This window comes from Falco punctatus (genome assembly GCF_963210335.1).
Source record: "Falco punctatus genome assembly, chromosome: 4".
Taxonomy (NCBI): Eukaryota; Metazoa; Chordata; class Aves; order Falconiformes; family Falconidae; genus Falco; species Falco punctatus.
In genome coordinates, this window is record NC_137583.1 from 33,291,208 (window position 1) to 33,310,598 (window position 19,391).

At 38.6% G+C, this 19,391-nt stretch overlaps 1 protein-coding gene across 1 annotated transcript; it reads left to right on the forward strand.

Moving 5' to 3' along the window:
- The first annotated feature begins 8,685 nt into the window (after positions 1–8,685).
- LOC308062577 (parvalbumin, thymic CPV3) lies at positions 8,686–19,150 on the forward strand. The gene is made up of 5 exons (XM_080384263.1): positions 8,686–8,801; positions 9,334–9,401; positions 9,761–9,893; positions 10,285–10,394; positions 11,957–19,150. Exons 2-5 carry the CDS (start codon positions 9,341–9,343, stop codon positions 11,980–11,982), a joined length of 330 nt encoding a protein of 109 aa, XP_080240389.1. The 5' UTR covers positions 8,686–8,801; positions 9,334–9,340; the 3' UTR covers positions 11,983–19,150.
- The last annotated feature ends 241 nt before the right edge of the window (positions 19,151–19,391 follow it).

A 19,391-nucleotide genomic window follows, 5' to 3' on the forward strand; every position in this document is an offset into this window, starting at 1 on the left:
CTGAAAGGATGAACTAGACAGTATAATGTCGATTTCTTCTCCAGAGTACATGGTAAAATGTTCTTCTTATGTTTATTTGCTAATTATGTTTTAATTGTCTTATCAAAAAGAGAAAAAGGATGCAAGGTAATGGAATATATGCAAGTTTTAATCTTTGCCAGCCACGGTACAGGTACCCATCATTACTTATGCATTGTAGCAATCTTATATATAAAAAAATCTAGAGGCTGAAATACTGGCTTTTTCAGAGAATAATAATAAAATTCCTGCTGATTTCAATACAGACACAATATTTATCATCAAGTTCTATGAATTTATGTTTGAGTGAAGTATCTATTTACAAATGTCTGTACTTGCATAATGAAGACCACAGTCAATATTTATCTTCCTAGGTTTGAGAGATCATTAATGGAAAAATCCCATTAGTCTGAAATAAACTCAGGAAAACCAAAGATTTGTTGACTGAGGTTTGTAATGACCCTCAATGTACTGCAGAACAGTTCACTGCTTTTTGACCAAAAGCCTGATACTTCTTTTGTTCCAGATCTTTAACTACTTTCCTTCATCTCTTCCTGCTTATTTCAGCTGCTGATTCATTCAATTACAAAAACTTTTTTGTCAAAGTTGGTCTCAACTCCAAATCCAAAGACTAGCTCACAAAAGCCTTCCGAATTCTTTACTGGGACAGGAGTGGCTTTATGGAGGAAGATGAACTGAAGTAAGTAAATAAACGAGTTACCAACAGGCTTGTGTTTTATTGTCTAAAAATGCAGGATAACATCAGAACTATTCCCTTTCCTTCTGTCTCTTTGGATGAGAGACAATTGTGTGTCTCTGTGCACACACTTGGGCTGAAGGAGCTGCAAGACAAATAACAAAGGAAAGGCTAGATCTCAACGAGAAAACACTCTGATAGCACTGAAAGTACTTGTTCCATGTAGGGATAACTGACAGACTGTGAAGATAAAAATAGCAGTTCTGCTAGAGTCTGCTTTTTATTATTGTAAGATTTTTTACTAACTGAATTCAAAGAGCTTTTTTCTCTCATCTTTCTTTTTATCACATGAATTCTATCTTACAGTTCATATTAATCTGACTGAAGTTAAAAAGCAAGGTTAGAAAAATTCTTGCAGCTCTCAAAAGTCTACCACTCTCAAAAGTCTACATCTTAGGAGAAAAGAAGGAAGATAACAGAGAAGGGAAGATGAATCCTGCCACTATGGAGTCAGTTTTATTTTTGCCTTTTTAATTCAATGAAACCAAAATGTCACCAAGGATTTTCACATGTTGTGATGCCATAACCTCTTACTTTCTTACCCTTATTCTCACTGAAGTTAGAGGAAGTTTTGCCATTTAATTCAAAATTATTGACAAAGAGCTTTCAAAATAGTCTCAAGAATTGAATCAGGCTCAGAATTTTACAGCTATTACCAATACCAAACTCTAAATGCTTTTGGTACCGAGTATAGCTCACTCATTTGTGCTTTCACCTTTAACAGATTTTTCCTGCAGAGTTTATCAGCCCATGCCAGAGCTTTGACTGATGCTGAGACCAAGGCATTCCTGGCAGCAGGTGACAGCGATGGAGATGGTAAAATTGGAGTGGATGGTAAGACTGCCTTTATTAAACAGAGTAATACCTGCCTCTGAGACTTCCTAATGGCTAGCTCGAGGCAGCTGCCCTACTCCATACATTGGATGTTATGGAACTGATTCTGAGGTGCTCAGATCTGCTCTGTATTGTAGAAAGGACCTAACATAGCAGCTGGTCTATATTTTGCCCTTAGCTACAGGTGGTCAGTCCCTTTTTTATCTACAGAGATTGTTTTCAGGACTGGAATCTAAAGTAATGTATTTATAAGATTTCAGTATATAATTTCACTGGTTTTTTACTATTGAACTATGGTACAATGTGAGCTGTGGTACAGTTTTACAGTACGTTTAAAATTAAGAAAGTACTTTTTTGACTGTGCAATTACAAAATATGGTCCCATTTCATTGTTCTGTTATTTCTTTTTCAGAGTTCCAAGTTCTGGTCAAATCTTAAGAAGCAGTCAAGATACAGACCAAGATATCTGTGCCATTAACAATCTTTCCTGTTGTAAGCCTACTATTTGTTTATATATTTTGTACCCTGGAAGGTCATGAACAATTGCTGGCAAGTGATTTCATATTGCTGGTAAACATCTGAAGTAGTGCAAGGACTATTTAAACCACATTCCTCAATGTTTTAAGCAGAAGATCTTTATACCACTGGGAGACTGAACTGGAATCCATTCTGCTTATCTGAATTTTGGGCATTAAAGATACTATATAATTATATTATAGAATTATAATTATTATATAATTAATATAAAATCAACCAGATCCAAGATTAATCTAATTACTGAAATAGCAATACATTTCAAATTCTCCAAGAAATCACTCGCCTTCCTGCCCACCTGATGGCACTATTGTTCCACTTACAGGAAGTTAAAACAGTTAAGTTAGTAACGAAGTCAGGGTTCTGGTTGAAAATTAAGTGTGATGACGTCATCGTGGTTTTGTCACAATACAAACACACAGAGCAATGATATTAGGTTACAAAAATGAACTAGTTGCTAATGGTTCCTATCTAGACACTATGGTGTGGGGTTTTTTTTAGTCTTACATATATGATAAAAATAAACTGACATCCAAACAGCCCCTTAAAAATCTAGATGGCTTTAACCATCCAGAACATTATACTTCCAACATGATAGTTACTCTTATGTACTCTTTTTGAAAAACTTGGAACTCATGAGAAAATCTGTTCTTGGGCATCGATTTTGCAAAAACCTGCACAACTGTCTCGTACTGTATTTGTTGGAATTATTTAAGAAGACGTTTCAGTATTTGCAGATCAAAAATCTTCATTTCAAAATTATCTGTTAATGCTATAGTGGTGCTGATGCATAACACATTTATGATAAGACATTATGGAGATGGAAGGAAACATCAATACAACGTTGGAGAAATCATATTACACAAAATTAATACAATCTACAAGACTTTAATGAATACTCAATAATGTGTTCATGCCTTATACATTAGCCAAAAATATATTTCCATTAACTCTAATGAATTAATTGGGCCCTAATACTGTAGAATTTTCCTTAACAATAAAAAAATAATTATCCATCAAATACATTCACGTTATTTCAATACCATCTCAGGAGAGCAATAAACAAAGGAAATTCTGACGAAGTAGTAACTACAGTCCAACTACAGGGCTAAAAGCTCTCATTATTGTCAGGAAGTGCTATGTATCTCAGCTGATACCACGTTTTATATTTTCACCATGAAATATGGGTCACCTGAAAATCTTCAAGCATCGTACCAATATTAATGCCTTAAATGAGAGAGGAAGGCAGAGACAGCCCAGGTAACTTTTGAGTTAGTAGGCAGCTCCTTTATTTAACTGCACTTACTTCCACACTGATTAGCCTGCTAGGTCTACAAATCTAAGACAATTTCAGCACTTACCATTCCATTAAGAACAGTAAAAAATTAATGACAAGGTAAGTCTGATATCAGCTTCACTGATCACTCCAGAAAGTTAAGAAGAGCTTGTGACTAGAGACATTTTTAGACCTTTTCCTTCTTTCAGTACTACCGCTAAGCAGATTGGTAGAGAAAATGCTGTTTTCTGTCTAGAAAAATACACTCATTTACTTTCTTCTCCTCTCTGTCTCTCACACAGGCTGTCAGGTACTGTGCGATTTCTGTAACTGTTTACTCTTCAAATTGTGCCTGTAAGGCCACAGCTGGAAAGACTGCTGCATGATCATAAAACATACATAGCCTCACAGCTCCCTTAAAGTGAAGAACACTCTTTTGGAACCATAAATTTGGAGGTCTGAGACCATGGTCTGTATTCTGCAAACGTTTCCATCCAATCCTTTCCACCAGAGTCCCTAAGTACGTGGTTACCTTTTGTCAATGGAATTTTGTCACATGCTTTATGCACATGTTTTAAGCACTTGTCTGAATCTAGACACCTGCTTCTCCTTTATTCAGAAGGCCATTTCTGTTAAACAAGTGACTTATTATGATTACTTATGATGATAAGATTAATTATAGGGTATTTTTACTTTATACATCCTCCTACTCCTGAAATTAATGGCAGAAATCCCACTGACACCAATGAGGATACTCAGTGAATACAGAAATAGTTGGAACCAACTCAGTGCTATTTGTTTTATTTTACCATGGCTTCTCACACCGTGGGTCATAGTGAAATACAGCCATGTGCAAAAAGCCTTTGGTAACAGTATAGTACCACTGTGCATATCTTTTACACGCCACAAAAAGCATCCAGATCATTTCACAGCCTCCAACCTTAGGGCACAGTTATTCTTAAAATACACAGAAAACATGAACAATTTAGACGTTTAAAAATCACTCAATCTGATGCTGTCTATAATGCTGACAGAAGACAGAAACATCTTAGACGATTACATTTAGGGTCAGAGACAGAAAATTGTGTTAAGAGTCACAGAAGCACTTGCAAGTGCTTTTAAAGACAGAGTATATCAAATGCTAGCAGTCTTCCAGGACAGCTTTTTAAGTGAGAAAATATCCTGATCAGACCAATCTCTATGAATTAGTTATGCTATTGATCAGTTGCTAGTCTATTCTGCTATCATTTTCAAACAGAAATCAATCTCATTTACACAGAATGATAAGGACATAATTTAAACTGAGGAAAGTACACAAGACATTTCTGCTAAGGTGAGAGAAGTACCTGTCTTTGTTTAGTTCCAGACCCACCGTGCTGCAGAAGGTATCTTGGATTCTACAGTCCAGATCTCAGCTTGGTGCCCTGGGTAATATCCTATCCCTGCTGCAGGGAAAGAAAGCTTTGTCACTGAGGCTTCCAAGTCCTGTATTTCATCATTCATTGTAATAATGCACAGTATCAAAAAAGTCACATGCTAACCCATGTTCTGTGTTAAATATGGTAAAAAACTATGGCCCAAGCAACCATTCAAATCAGATCCTGTAATTATTTCTGTATGATTCAAGCACGTGCCCTAAGAGATTACTTGAAGTGGCAGAATACAACTCATTTTGTTGTAAAGGCCCTTTTCAATGATTATAGGTGTATTAAGACTAAGATTCTCTGCCATCACCATTGAGACATCAATATTAATGATCAACCACATAGGTTACTGAGTATCTATTTTAGTTACTTCCAAACTCATTACAAAGGCAGAACCTGTTACCCAGGATCATGATACAATTGTTCTGGCCCTAACACAACCAGAGCTGAAAGATGGGAGTTGTGTGGGTTTTAGAACAGCTGCTACAGCATCTCTTTACACTATTGTAGTTGGTCTCAGGTTAACACCTCTCCTCTGATCTCACCTGAGACAACTGCTGATGTTTCTTTTGCATCTGCTTGAAGTCATGTACTTGGTTGATTGCTACTGCTAATTAACTCTGTACTTTATACTAAACAGAACTCAAAGAGTACAAGACTAGTCTACAATCTGACAATGATTTACCAAAATACAACTTTGCTTATTAGAGAAGTGAACAGTACTTGATTTGAAAACAGTTGGTTTGTATGTTTACATTCCTAGCAAGAACTTGGCAATAGGAATGTTCTGTATTTCTAAGAACTACACCTTCAAGTTTAATTCTAGAAGTTTGAAACAAAAAAAAGGCTTTAATATTCCTGTATATACTGTGCATAAAGACACCTTGCTAGAAAACAACAAAACGAAAGTTATAGAAGTACATAAATCTTCAGATGAACAACTCAATAGCACTTTCAGATGATCCTTAGTAGAGCAAAAACCCAAAACCAAATAAACAAACAAAAATAATAATTTTTCTTGAATTTCCTAGGTACAAGTGCTAAACATTCCTGAAAACTGTGTAATGCTCAGATTCTGTGCCAGATTTTGCACTATTGTTAACTGTCCGTTACCTAGCAGCTGTTGTTCTGGTTGAATTATTAGGTATTTTCTTTATAGCACTGCATTGCTTGCATAATAGTTTTTAGAAAATTTGTTTTATAGAGCTCAGTTTTCAAACCCCTAAAGTGATTGCAATCACCTACACTAACACATACCCCAGAAGTAAGGAAAACAGGCAGATAATTTAGCTGTAAAATAGATTACCTATTTAAAACATCCCCTTATATACTGTACTTATCCCTGATGATTTCATTCTAATTGTAGTGGAGGGAAACCTGTACTTCAGATGAAGTGTCATTAATAAATAAATAAAAACCAGTAACCCTAGATTCCCACCTGTATCAATATACAGTGACATCAACTTGATTCTGAAATTCAGCTCTTTTGGGCTTTTGTAAACCATCTTTCAGCCAGGATTAGCATCACTTTTGTTGTCAGTGTTGAATTTCAAACATTAAAAGACCTCTTCGTAAGCAATAATAGTGAAGTTATTGTAGCGATTAGCTCACTTTTATTTGAGAACATATTTTAATATAATACTAATTCTGGCTACTTTACTACTGTTCAATACATGTAAAAACAGTTCAGCACCCTGTGTGCCATGGCAGAGTGTATGACGAGGTAACCAGATGCTATTCTTTGAGCATTTGGTGCTTATATTTTAATACAATGCCCAAATCAGTTGTAGACATATTTGAGCTTGAGTATTATATGCTCCCCTTGATCTCATTTTCCTCTACTTCATTTCAATTCCCTCATTCTCATTAGCTTTTAATGATTAGTGTTGTACGACAAATCAAAAATTTAAATTACGCAAGCAGTTCAATAAGCAGCATGTAGAACCAAGCAGAAATAAAGGAAGCCTGCTTTAACATCTATGGCACTATCACAGAGGTCTAAAAAACCCCTTTTCTCTAGAAAGATCTTGGCAGTAAAAACATCAAAAGGAATCAGTAAAAAAAAAATCCCTTCTGTTAAAAAACTCTTATCAATTTGAGATGATCATAAAGGACAAAATTCACAGCAGAGTGCAAAAAGTTACCTAAAAGGATGAAAGCTTTTTCAGGATGATTCTGTAGAAAGCACAGTATGTACTCCATTCCCACTGCTGCTGTCTGATAGAACATAATACCATGCAAGTCTCAGACAGAAAGCAATACGAATATATAGTACAGCATGAAGAAGATAAACAGAAAGAACACCACAAAACCTGAGATCAGATCTCAACTTGTACAAATCAGCATTGTTCAATTTGTTTTAATCAGACAATAGTAATTTACAACAGCCCACAGTTCTTAGGTTTAACAGGAAAGTGTTCTTTCACATTACTATAAACAGTTTTCCTACTGAAAGAGTAAAGAGAACATTATTTCATTACCAGACAGCTGATATTTGGGATTAATGGTTATTTGTGACTTATGCCACCTTCTTTTGCATACAAAAAGAGATGGCAAAAAAGGTAAAAGTATCACTGAATTATTCTGCTTTCTCATGTTAATTATACTTTGTATTTCTCTATACAAATTCAGACAAACAGGTGCTATGGAACTGCTGTGTTTGATACTTTTTTCACTGTTATTAAACCAATCAGGAGTAAACTCACTGTAGTTCATGAGCTTACACCAAGGCTTAGAGGTATTACTACTCTACTCCACAGCATAATTTGTAACTTTTGCTACTGTAAATAATATTACTTGTTCAGCATACCATGTTACTTCTGTTCATTAAGAAATAGAACAATTCTCATATATTAGAAGAACATTACTTAACACCATAATAGACTGTTGTACAATAAACTCTAACCAAAATACATGTGTTTTTTATTGGTCTTCATTCTAGAATTCTGTCCACATAAACCCCCTTAAAGATGGAAATAGATTTTTGTCTGAGAAGCAAATTTCTTAAGGGTTTTTTCCCCCCAAAATAATGCTCTTGAAACATATAATAACCCCCCACTTATTTACAGCTACAATTTTAATTTCATAATAAGGAAATAGATTGTGAGTGTGTGCCGTAAAATGTATATAACTTTATCTCCACACTAGCACAGTCTGATTCCTGTAACTTCAAGTAGTAAGTCTATTATTGATTTAATATAATTTAAAATATTCAAAATAAATTATTAAGTAGGCCATCTGATTATACATAATCTTACAAGGAATACAGACAAGAAGATTACCCTATTCAGCTTTATCTAGTTTCAGAGTTTTGCTGTTGCTGAAGGCCTTAGTTTCTGTTCTACCCTTGCTTAGGGACAGCACTATAATTTAGAAAATGGTCAGGAAATATGAAATGAAGCTTATCGTACAAAGATCAGCCCAAACCATAGCATGCTTTCCCCTATCCTAGTGACAAGTTATCTTTGTCAGAATGGCACATTGTCACCTCTGATCTTTCATCTCCAACTTCCTTTCTACATTCCAAAGGATCAACAGACTTAGGGTAACCAAACTAGTTTCTTTTTATAAGGATTTGACTGCTGGAGTCACCTTCCAATGAGTGACTTTAAGGTCCAGAGGTTAACTGAAAATCTTAAGCATACTTGGAGATTGAAAGGCTATGTTTTAATGGCAGAGTTGTACTTAATTAAGCACAAGTAGATTTATTAGAAAGACTGTTCTTCTTGTCCATATTATCTTAGGATAAAAATAGAAAGAAAAGTTTAATTAGTTGAGGAAGAAATTTGAGCTAGGTCTCAAAGCAAACATTTGATCCATGAAACAGTAACCTAAGTAGTGGTTATTGTCACCTTTTGAATCCTTTATAAGACAGAGTGGCAACCCAGAGCCAACATTACTATTTTGCCTGGAATCTCCTCAGCTATTTTTCCTTTACCTAGCTGAGAAAACTATAAAGGTGAGCAGCTGTGCAGAGCTTAGAACACCATTGTTCTAAGATTCTTATTTTAATTGCTGGTATTATATACGGATGGATCTTACATAGATAAGTATCAGTTTTCTTTTTATTCTTCAGAGCTGTTGGGGGAGAAAACAGAAGCAAACCTTCCTGACTTTCTTTTTCCTACTGCATATACTGTTATTTGTATTGCCAGATGCTATGCCTTCCAGCTAAACTAGTTATTAGATTAACAATTACATTAACGAGTTTTAAAATGTGCTGTACTTAAATAGGATGCAGGTAAATGATAAAAAATTGATCATGGACTCACAATATCATTTACATAATCCATGTAATTAAAAAGTATTATTTCAGCACTGCTGTTTTTAAGGAGGTAATGTACTAGATCTTCTAATTTGTTTAGGAATAGCAGCGATGTTGGTTTGATCAATTAGATTCCTCTACCTTTAGAAGTCTTGTTATCCATATAGTATTCTTTGAAACACATTTGCATTTCACAAATCTGTTTGCAATATACTATTTTGCACAGGTTTAAAATGAGCCTTACAGACTATCTAAGCCCTTCTGATATTGCTGCTGCTCTGCGGGACTGCCAAGGTGAGAAAACAATTAAAACTCTAAGAATCTATAAACATGGCAAGTTTAATTCAGTCCCAAAGGAATACTGAACAAGTGCATACTGTAAACAGATTTCTGTAGTCTCTCTGTTTAGCTGTCACAGTATATTTGTTCATGATCAGTTTATATTGTCAGCTTGTAATTTATGCCCAGGTAATTTTATTTTTTTTTAATGTTTAGGAGGGTATGATGCAGTGTGGCAAAATTCATTCTCTGACAGCCTTTATCTATCGTTCATGTTTAGAACAATTAAAATGTAACAAAGCAGTATCCTCAGACCATTTAGGAACAGTGAATGCAATGGTCTGGGGTTAATTTATTTATTAATTTATTTTCAGCTCCAGATTCCTTTAGTCCCAAAAAATTCTTTCAGATCAGTGGGATGTCTAAAAAGAGTAGCAGCCAAATAAAGGAGATCTTCCGGATTCTCGACAATGATCAAAGTGGCTTTATTGAGGAAGATGAACTCAAGTAAGGATTTTGTTAACTATTTAGAGGCTATGCAAAATCAGCACTTTTTTCTTTCTGTAACTGTTCTGTAAATGAGAGCACAAGTTATGCTAAAAGTTGATAAAACCTTCAGCAGATTGTGAAAGGTGTATTTAAGTAGACAATCCTGAGAGAAAAACAAATTAATAACACCTCCATTTAATGCTCCGCATATAAAAAAATAATGCCCAGGGCTGGATTTTGTTAGTAGGCAGAATCAATTGTATCAGGGCTAGGTTTAAAAAGCAGAAAAGTTTATGGCTAAGATTTATCTTAAATTATTTATTTATAGATAGCTATCAGTTTTATTATACAGACAGCATAAAAGAATAATATTCTGTGAAAATCGTAATCAAAGTTGTTTTCTTCCTAGGTATTTCCTTCAGAGGTTTGAGTGTGGAGCCAGAGTGTTAACCACCTCAGAAACCAAGACCTTCTTGGCAGCTGCAGATCATGATGGGGATGGTAAAATTGGGGCTGAAGGTATTAACTTATTTATAGATAGAATAAGGCTTCTCAGGATGTGTTGTAATGATTCATGATTCTCTTTTATGTCAATGATACGTACATTAGTGCACCTCCAGCAATTTTTCTGAAACCCTTGCAGTAGCAACCTGTTTAAGGGCAGAATCAGTCCCCAATCTTACAGGTTCATCTCTGCAACTCTTTTGCATAAGCAAGTCAAAAAAAACCATCTAAGCTGCTCTAAGGAACTTTCCCATTGCCATTCATAGATTTCCAATTGTTTTGAAAGGGACTGCCCCTTATTTCTCCTCCCACTTGCTCTGATTTAAGGCAGCACTAGCATGACTTGTAATACACAAATGTAAAATCAAAGACAAAAGAACCAGCTCTGCACAGGAGAATCAACAGCATATACGTTGGGTCATTTACAGCAGTTATTTCCCAACAGAAATTCCACTAGTCAGTGAAATAATTCACAATATGCAAGAGCTAGCAGCATGTAGCTCGGTATCTGTTTTGCATAATAAGGAGAACAGAATGATCAAGTGTCACTACCCCGACAGAAGATCCCACAACAGGCTCTCCACATGGGGATGGATGCTATTTATCTTCAGTGGCAGGTTAAGGACCAGATAGGAAGAAGCAGCTGTTTTAGGAAGCAGCATATTGCACTCACCCTGTGGAAATACCGGTGTGATTTAATGGCTGCTCGGTGCAGAAACCTCCTGATCTCGTAATTCCATATTTCTGTGTCCCATTTTGAACAGGAAGCACACACTCAGACAAAAGCATTGCAGCCAATGGCAATTCACCCCATGAGAGAAGCAAGCTGCCTAGACAAGCATGAAAGGGGCTTAGGGAATAGCATGCAGGGAATGTGCTGGTGTGCAGATTCCCTAGCTCACTGCACTTAGGAAGACAGAACTCTTCTGTTTCTTTCTTCGAAAGGAATTAAATCCAGTTCCTTAGGAAATGTGCCAGAATAAACAGACATGATTTATGAAGCAATCTATATACTGACACAGTCATTCAGGGACGGGACTGATCAGATACTCTAACTCACAGAAGCCAAATATTTAAAAGCTCTTCCAAACAATGTCTTCTTGTACAACACAATACTTCACTATCATACACATAGAACTGCACAATGTTTATGGCTTCAGACTGAGCTCTAAATAAACACTTCTCAACTGCTGAAGCATTACCAACAGCTAATAAGACACATGGACTCATTTCTAATTCTTTTACTTCAGCTCCTAACTACTTCTTACTCAAATTCTGTATTAGCCATTCCATTATTTTTGCCTAAGATCATTATTATGCAGAAAAAAGGCTAAAACTACCCTGAATATTTTATTATTCCTCATAAATATCAGCAAACCACTGCCTTTCCATCTGTTGTTTAGAAGAGGAAGCCTAGGCAATCTCTCTTCCATACATGTTTCTTGCCCTATAGTCATCTATCAGGTAACTGTTTTCTGTTCACTCCTATTCTAAATGCCTTGACAAACCACTAATCTTTAACTCCTAATCCTTTCATTTTAATATTTCTTTTGTAAATATTCTCCTATCTTCCACAGAATTCCAGGAAATGGTGCAGTCTTAGAGGTTCAAAAGGACCAAACAATATAGAATTGAGATGAATCTGCATGAGACACTCCAAAACCTTGAAAATCAGGAGCCCCTTATTTATCTTGACAGTATCTGTTCATTGCCTTAGCAACATAACGAAACACTGACTGATTTTTTTCATTGTGTGGACCATTTACCATGTTCTAAACTCTACTTTAGCAGACAATTCCCTTAAAAATATCCAATAAAAATTAATTATATAATGTAGCTTGTGTCTGGTTTTCTGACTGCTACACTGAAACATGAATTTTTCAACTAAAAGTGTTAATCCTTCCATGATCTTGATCTTATCAGATCTTCATATATGGAACATCTTTTGAAATCAGTGGGAGTTCTGTTTACAATAGGCCTTCTGGATTAAGCTTGAAGTTCTCAAAACACTCAGGTCTTTGTCAAAGACTAGGAGCTCAGATACAGTTGTGAGGTAAGTGAGGATAAAACTTCTCACTAACTTCCAAGTGAAAAGCAGTCATATGTTTTTGCTTAATAAGTGGTATCTGCATGAGATTGTTGCATCTTCACACTGCTTATTTTACAGTAGCCAACTAAGAGAACACGAAAGTAAAAAACACATGCTTTCCTGCAGAAAGGATTAAAAGGGAAGTCTATGTGAACTTACGTTTCAGATAACTGTGAGGCTTTAAAAAGCAGAGGGGAAGCTAAAGATACTTTCTTGGTGGTATTTTCTAGTTTTCTCAATACAGAGGACTAAAAATGTGGAGGAAGAATTTGAGGAAATGCATGCCGAGAAAGCTCCGGTGTACTCTACCCAGTATTTCTGGGCTATGTCTGCCATATTAAAAATGTCCTTCACAAAGGCATCCATCTGTGGGGATGCTGAAGAAACGTCTTCTTATGAACAAACAATTCAGTCATTAGAAAAGAAATACGTTCAGATCCTCTGAAGGAATATTTATATATTCACTCGATTTCAACATTAACAAGTGCTATATATTGTAGTTCATACACACACAGCTTGTAGGAGTCAGTAGAACACAACAGAAGCCTGTTAAGCAAAGTGAATGGTTTTAGTTACCGCAGTTTCAATGGATTTCTTCCTTTGCTGCAAATGACTACATTCAAATTTAACTGCATTTTTTTCTTTTCAAAAGTCTCTGTAAATACTGGTAATTGTGCAGAAAAAAACCAACCAACCCAAAACCAGAGATGCACTGCTTATGAGATAACCAGCTATTTCTGGGGAAAAGATTAAAGAATCTGAATGCACTTGCAAGAAGGGCTATATTATCTTTCAGAGCAACAAAGACAGAGTCCACGTAGCTAATGCTCAGATATGCTAGGCCCTTTTCTCTCTCCCAACCTGTATTTTGCAAACCTAACAAAACAGTAATTGAAAAATTCCTGTTGGCTTCAAGCATGTTCATCACTGAAGCAAAAGCAGTTAAATAAATTAAAATTCTCCTTTACTCAGTGTGGAGAAAAGTTCATGGAGTGCCATCCTCCAAGACACTCTAGACAGCTGCAAAATCTATAATGATTCATCCCTGAGTACTCACCTCTACAACTTCTCTGCAGCCATCTACACTTCTGGGAGCCAAGTACTGGAAAGCCAGCCAAGGAACATCTACTGCTTTTAAAAATAACATATATATATAACATATATATATATATATATATATATAAATCCACAATTCTTAACAGTTGATGATTGAAAACAGAATTTTTGTCCCATTTCAAAATGTTTTCTAGTAGCTTAATTTGGCGTACAAGTTGTTTCTAGCTGGTATACTCAGTGCACATGAGAATTTAATATGGTCATCACATTTTTCCTTTTATTGTGCAAAAATAATACAAACTGACTGAATTTTAACAATATTTCTTAGAATTATGAAATATGCTCACGTGGCATAAATCACTAGAGTATCAGCAACTTAAACAGAGTTACTCAGATGTACACAAGCTGAGGATCAGACCCGTGGAGATTCTCAAAGCATAATATGAATGTCACAGGACATTCACAAAAAATGAAATGTGTTCTTGGCTAGTAACAACACTAGGCATTCCTGCTAAACACATTAAACAAATCAAAGCATTTAAATGTCTCAAGTTTTGCATGAAAGTCCGGTTTTATTGCTCTTCAGTAACTTTGCATCCTTAATCATAAACAGAGCTAGTGTAAAGTTGCTACCTTCTTTTATGAAATCTCTGATCCTGCAAAGCAAATACATCCATTACTAACCCATCTCTACTCACCACGATACACAGACAGTTGCTCATATTCCTTGACATCATACTAAGAAGAAATTCGGGGGAGATGAATGATACTCTTAACAGGACCCCTGCATCTAGCTGCAGTGTTGTATTTTCACATAGAGCTACAAAGGCCTGTTACAGTATTAACAAAGCGTGCAGGCCAGGGATACACAAGCATTGTACTTTTTGCTGGATCACAGCGCTATTTTGTAATTTATTTGCTAAACTAATCCCAAACTGCTGAGTCTACACATTTGTTAACACATTTAGACCACATACTGTCAATGGAACAGCTATTTGAGCTGTCAGCTGTATTTATTTAGAGCTGCCAGCTCTAACACCCAGAATGATTTATACTATACTTTTTTGTTAAGTCTGCCACTATAAGCTGACGGAAATGCTCAAAATAGTACCTAGAAATAGGCTCAACAAACCAAAATGTATGACCACACGATACCATTTCTTACTCCTATGTAATTTTTTTTAATAAATTGGAAAGCACTCATAAAGTTGTTAATCATTTGTCTCTTGAAGCAAGGGTTGTCCTGTTAAATTCCCAACGTACTTATGCAGCAGTTTAATTTTACGTAATCATGGGCTAGGAATCACATTTCAAACTCAGGGGTGATCTGATGCCACTTTGCAAATGTCAAGGTGTGGTGTTACTGCACATACAATTAAGAGGATGGGATGAAATTGGAACCACAAATGAAGTTTCTTCCTGCCCTGTACACTAGAAATGTAATAATTTAATTGAATCTGTTATCACATATTCTTTGTAGATTCTCATAAATACCTCCACAAAAAAAGGATGTCAAGCTACAGATGAAGTTGCATTGAGCAGAATTATATTTTAGCAATCACTACATATACATTAATTCCCTTCCTAGGGAAAATCTGACACAGGCACACCTTCCTTAGCAATCACCAATTACAGTTAAGTGTTTACTGTCCAACCATACATGCCACCACAATATATCCCTTGCACAGTATTTGTATTACAGCAGTAAATAGGCATCCTAGTCACAGAGCAGGATGTCCGTGTTCTGAACAAACACATACCTAAAGGTTTAACCCAACACAAACCAAATCCAGTCACTGCAGTTTTATAATTCCTTAGGTAAGAAATTAATTAATTTGACCATAAATACCACCAGTTTTAAGAATTTCTATGTTTTGCTTTAAGTGAGTAGTATAAAGAAATTAAACTTCCCCTCTGGCCTGCAGTCCTGATCACCCCCCACCCTCATAGTATAGCACAAGCAAGAAGAGGGACTTTGCCATTTTTATTTGATACATTCAATCCTCACCAGATGTTTCCAGAAATTGTTTCATCTGGGTTGCAGCCTTCAAAGGGACAGACTTTTAACTCTAAAGGGCCGATCTGTGCACACTGATGAATTTTAACTCAGCTGTTGCATAGGAAGCAAGAATTACTGTATTTGGATGCCTCATCCCGACACATTTGGCCTGATAGTTACTCAGCCTCTGCTCAGGAAAACTCCATGGAGCTAAGCACTGCAGGGGCTTGCCCCATCCTGCTTTCTTGTCCTGGCAAGAGGCAGGAGTCACCTTCCGCTGTGACCTCTCTGAAAACACCTACATTAAATTATAAATCAGATTCTCTCTGCAGTTTTGGAAATATTTCCTACAGCTGTTTGAGACCTGGCTGGCACTGACTAGAAATGCTCTGTCTGCTGCTGTGGTACAGCCTGCTGTGTTGCTTCTACCTGTGCAGTCCACACATGAGGAGCTGTGCAGCTCTTCAGAGGTTTGGGTTCAACACCATGCGTTCAGGCAGGAAAGATCACACCCAAATATGGTGACGAGCTCTGCACAAACATTCCACATTCACATGAATTCACATATTCAAACTCCAAACTGCCAGACAGGGTTTCAACATGGCTGCCCACATGGCTCACCAGACTTCACAGCCAGCCAGAACCTCCATTTTGTGCCCCACAAGCATTACCTCCCTCCAGTTTGTGCCTCCCCTCCCTCACAACAAGCAGCTCCCTCCAGTTTGTGCCTCCCCACCCTCACAGAAGGCCATCACCACCATTTTGTGCCTCCCCTCCCACACAGGAGGCAGCCTCCTACCACACAGAAGGCTGCCCTCCCCCATTTTGTGCTTCCTCTCCCTCCCAGGCTGCCATCTTCACCATTTTGTGCCTCCCCTCCCACACAGGAGGCTACTCCCTCCATTTTGTGCCTCTGCTCCCTCACAGGAGGCCATCCCCACTATTTTGTGCCTCACCTCCCTCAAAAGAAGCAGCCCTTGCCATTTGGTGCCTCCCCTCCCTCATAGGAGGCCGTTGCCACCTTTTTATTTCCCCCCCCCGTTACAGGCAGCTATGTCCACCATTTTGTACCTCACCTCCTTCCCAAAAGGTGGCTCCCTCAATTTTGTGTCTCTGCCTCACAAGAAGCAGCCCCTGCCATTTTGTGCCTCCCCTCACTCAGAAGAAGCAGCCCCCACCATTTTGTGACTCCTCTCCCTCACAGGAGGCTGCTCCCCCCATTTTGTGCCTCCTCTCCTCATAGGAGGCCATTTCTACCATTTTGTGCCTCCCTTCCCTTGCAGCCAAACATTCCACCATTTTAAGCTTTCCCTTCCTCACAAGAAGCAGTGCCTGCCATTTTGTGCCTCCCCTCCCACACAAGAATCAGTCTCCTCCATTTTGTGCCTCCCGTGCCTCATAGGAGGCCATTTCCGCCATTTTGTGCCTCCCCTCCCACACAAGAATCAGTCTCCTCCATTTTGTGCCTCCCATGCCTCATAGGAGGCCATTTCCACCATTTTGTGCCTCCCCTCCCTCAGAAGAAGCAGCCCCCACCATTTTGTGCCTCCCCTCCCTGACAAGAAGCAGCCCCCCCATTTTGTGCCTCCCCTCTCTCACAGGAGGCCACCGCTTCTCCCTCACAGGGGGCTGCCCTCTGCATTTTGTGCCTCCCCACCCTCATAGCAGCCCATCTCCAGCATTTTGTGTCTCCTCTCCCTCACAGGAAGCAGTCCCCACCATTTTGTGCCTCCCCTGCTTCATAGGTGGCCGTTGCCACCATTTTGTGCCTCCTCTTTCTCACAAGAAGCATCCTTCCCCATTTTGTGCCTCAGCTCCCTCATAGGAGGCCATCTCCACCATTTTGTGCCTCCCCTCCCTCAGAAGAGCCAGTCCCTGCCATTTTGTGCCTCCCCTGCCTTATAGGAGGCCATTTCCACCATTTTGTGCCTACTCCCTCTCACAAAAAGCAGCCCCCTCCATTCTGTGCCTGCCATCTCTCACAAGAAGGAGCCCCCTCCATTTTGTGCCTCCTCTCTTTCATGGGAGGCTGCTTCCGCCATTTTGTGCCTCCCTTCCTTCATAGGAGGCTATCGTCACCATTTTGTGCCTCAACTCCCTGACACGAAGCAGTCTTCTCCATGTTGTGCCTCACTTCCAACATAGCAGGTCATCTCCACTATATTGTGCCTTCTCTCCCTGATCGGAGGCTGCCCCCTCCATTTTGCGCCTCCCCTCTCTCACTGAAGGCAGTCCATCGGGCCAGGTACCCAGAGGGTTTGCAGCCATGGCATGGCCGCAGGGACTGACAGAGCTGCACACTGACTCAACCAGCCTAGGGGGAAATAGTAGTCGTCTCTCTCTTGCTTACACCATTCACTTTTCGAGTACAGATATAAAATATTAAATTACTGCAATCTTACTGCATCTTTATTCCACACAGTGCTCCTGCAGTACTGAATTGGCTCCTGAAGTAAGCCATCAACTGCTGAGGCTGGTGAGGACTATCCAGAATGACACTACTAGCACTGAAAGTAAATATACACTGAGTGATTATAGGAACCAAAGCAATAACAAAAGTGAAAAAATCCTCAAGAAATACTCTTTCAGCTTACCGGTACATTTTTCTAAATGACCTGCTGGAATGAGATGTTCAATTGTATTTTTTATACCTTACCTCGGTGTTTATTTAAGCAATTCTGTAATGTAGTTGAGTCAGATTCCTAAAGTTCATACTCCTATAGAGAAGCAAAGTGATACATTTTTTTTGCCACGTAGCTGTTTTTACTTACCATTTAGTTCACACTGTGTTTTGGCTAAAATGAGAACTGGAAAGTAACAGAGAAGCTTCTTATATATTTTATTAGTTAAATGAAACTGTCAGATGTGGCAGACAAAAAAGCCAAAAAATAATCAGAATAAACGTAATGTATCTGTTTATGCAGAAAGGATTACCTGCACTATGTGATGCTGGCTGACTCTTCCTTCAACACATTTAAACTCGTACATCTCCTCTTTCAAATCTCGGGGTTTACCTCTAAAAATAAAGCATTTCTACTGAATAGTGAATGCTGTACCACTTATCTAAAGGATGACGCACCAATGTTTAGTTAAAGTCGGGAGATGTCCAAGGACACTTACTGCCACATGATGGATGCACAGACTGCTAAGTCCTTGGGTTGGTTATCTTTAGAAGGGACGTTTGGTCTTAGATTCCTGTTGTACATGCAGCGTGGTGAAGATGGAGACTTTAAACATGACCACTAAGGAACAGAGTCTGCATAGAGACAACTCCTCAAGGACATTGTCCAGGCACAAGATATGTTAATGTTGTTAACTTGAAGATATACTGGGTCCTTGAACGGAATGTGCTAATTGTCCAGGTGTGAGATATGTTAATGAGTTCCCGGAAAGTTAATGAATAGACATGAGTGACTTGTATAAAGAGTGGGCTGAAAGGTTCTCTCGGTGTGCATGATTTTGGTGGAGCGATCCCCCATGCACCCAGCGCTGCCCAATAAAGATAACCTCCGCTCACTCGAATATTGGTAACTGATTCTTCAAGTCACTACGCTGTTCAGCTGCCAGGCAGCTCTGAACGAATCGGAAATGAAATTAACTGCGCTGTGTTTGCCCTGTAGAAAAGGGGCGTTTTGGCCATGGAACGATCGGGCCCTGCAGCACCCGGCGGTACGGCCAGCAGTCCCCTGCCGCCGCACTCCCTCTTGCTGAGGAAAGGCCAGGCCCGCCGCGGTCCCCCGCCTCCGGCGAGCTCCTGTCCTCAGCTGGTGCCGGCGCCAGCCCGGGCCGCCCCGCGCTCGGGCCGCCACCTGGCGCTCTTCGCCCCGCCCGCGGGAACGCTGCCCAGCGCCGGGCGCGCTTCCTGCCC

Excerpts from the sequence above, each read along its gene's own strand:
- LOC308062577 (XM_080384263.1), top strand. The coding sequence starts at position 9,341 with ATGAGCCTTACAGACTATCTAAGCCCTTCTGATATTGCTGCTGCTCTG. Across the intron at positions 9,894-10,284 it reads ATTGAGGAAGATGAACTCAA|GTATTTCCTTCAGAGGTTTG; the intron begins GTAAGGATTTTG and ends TTTTCTTCCTAG. Across the intron at positions 10,395-11,956 it reads TGGTAAAATTGGGGCTGAAG|AATTCCAGGAAATGGTGCAG; the intron begins GTATTAACTTAT and ends TATCTTCCACAG.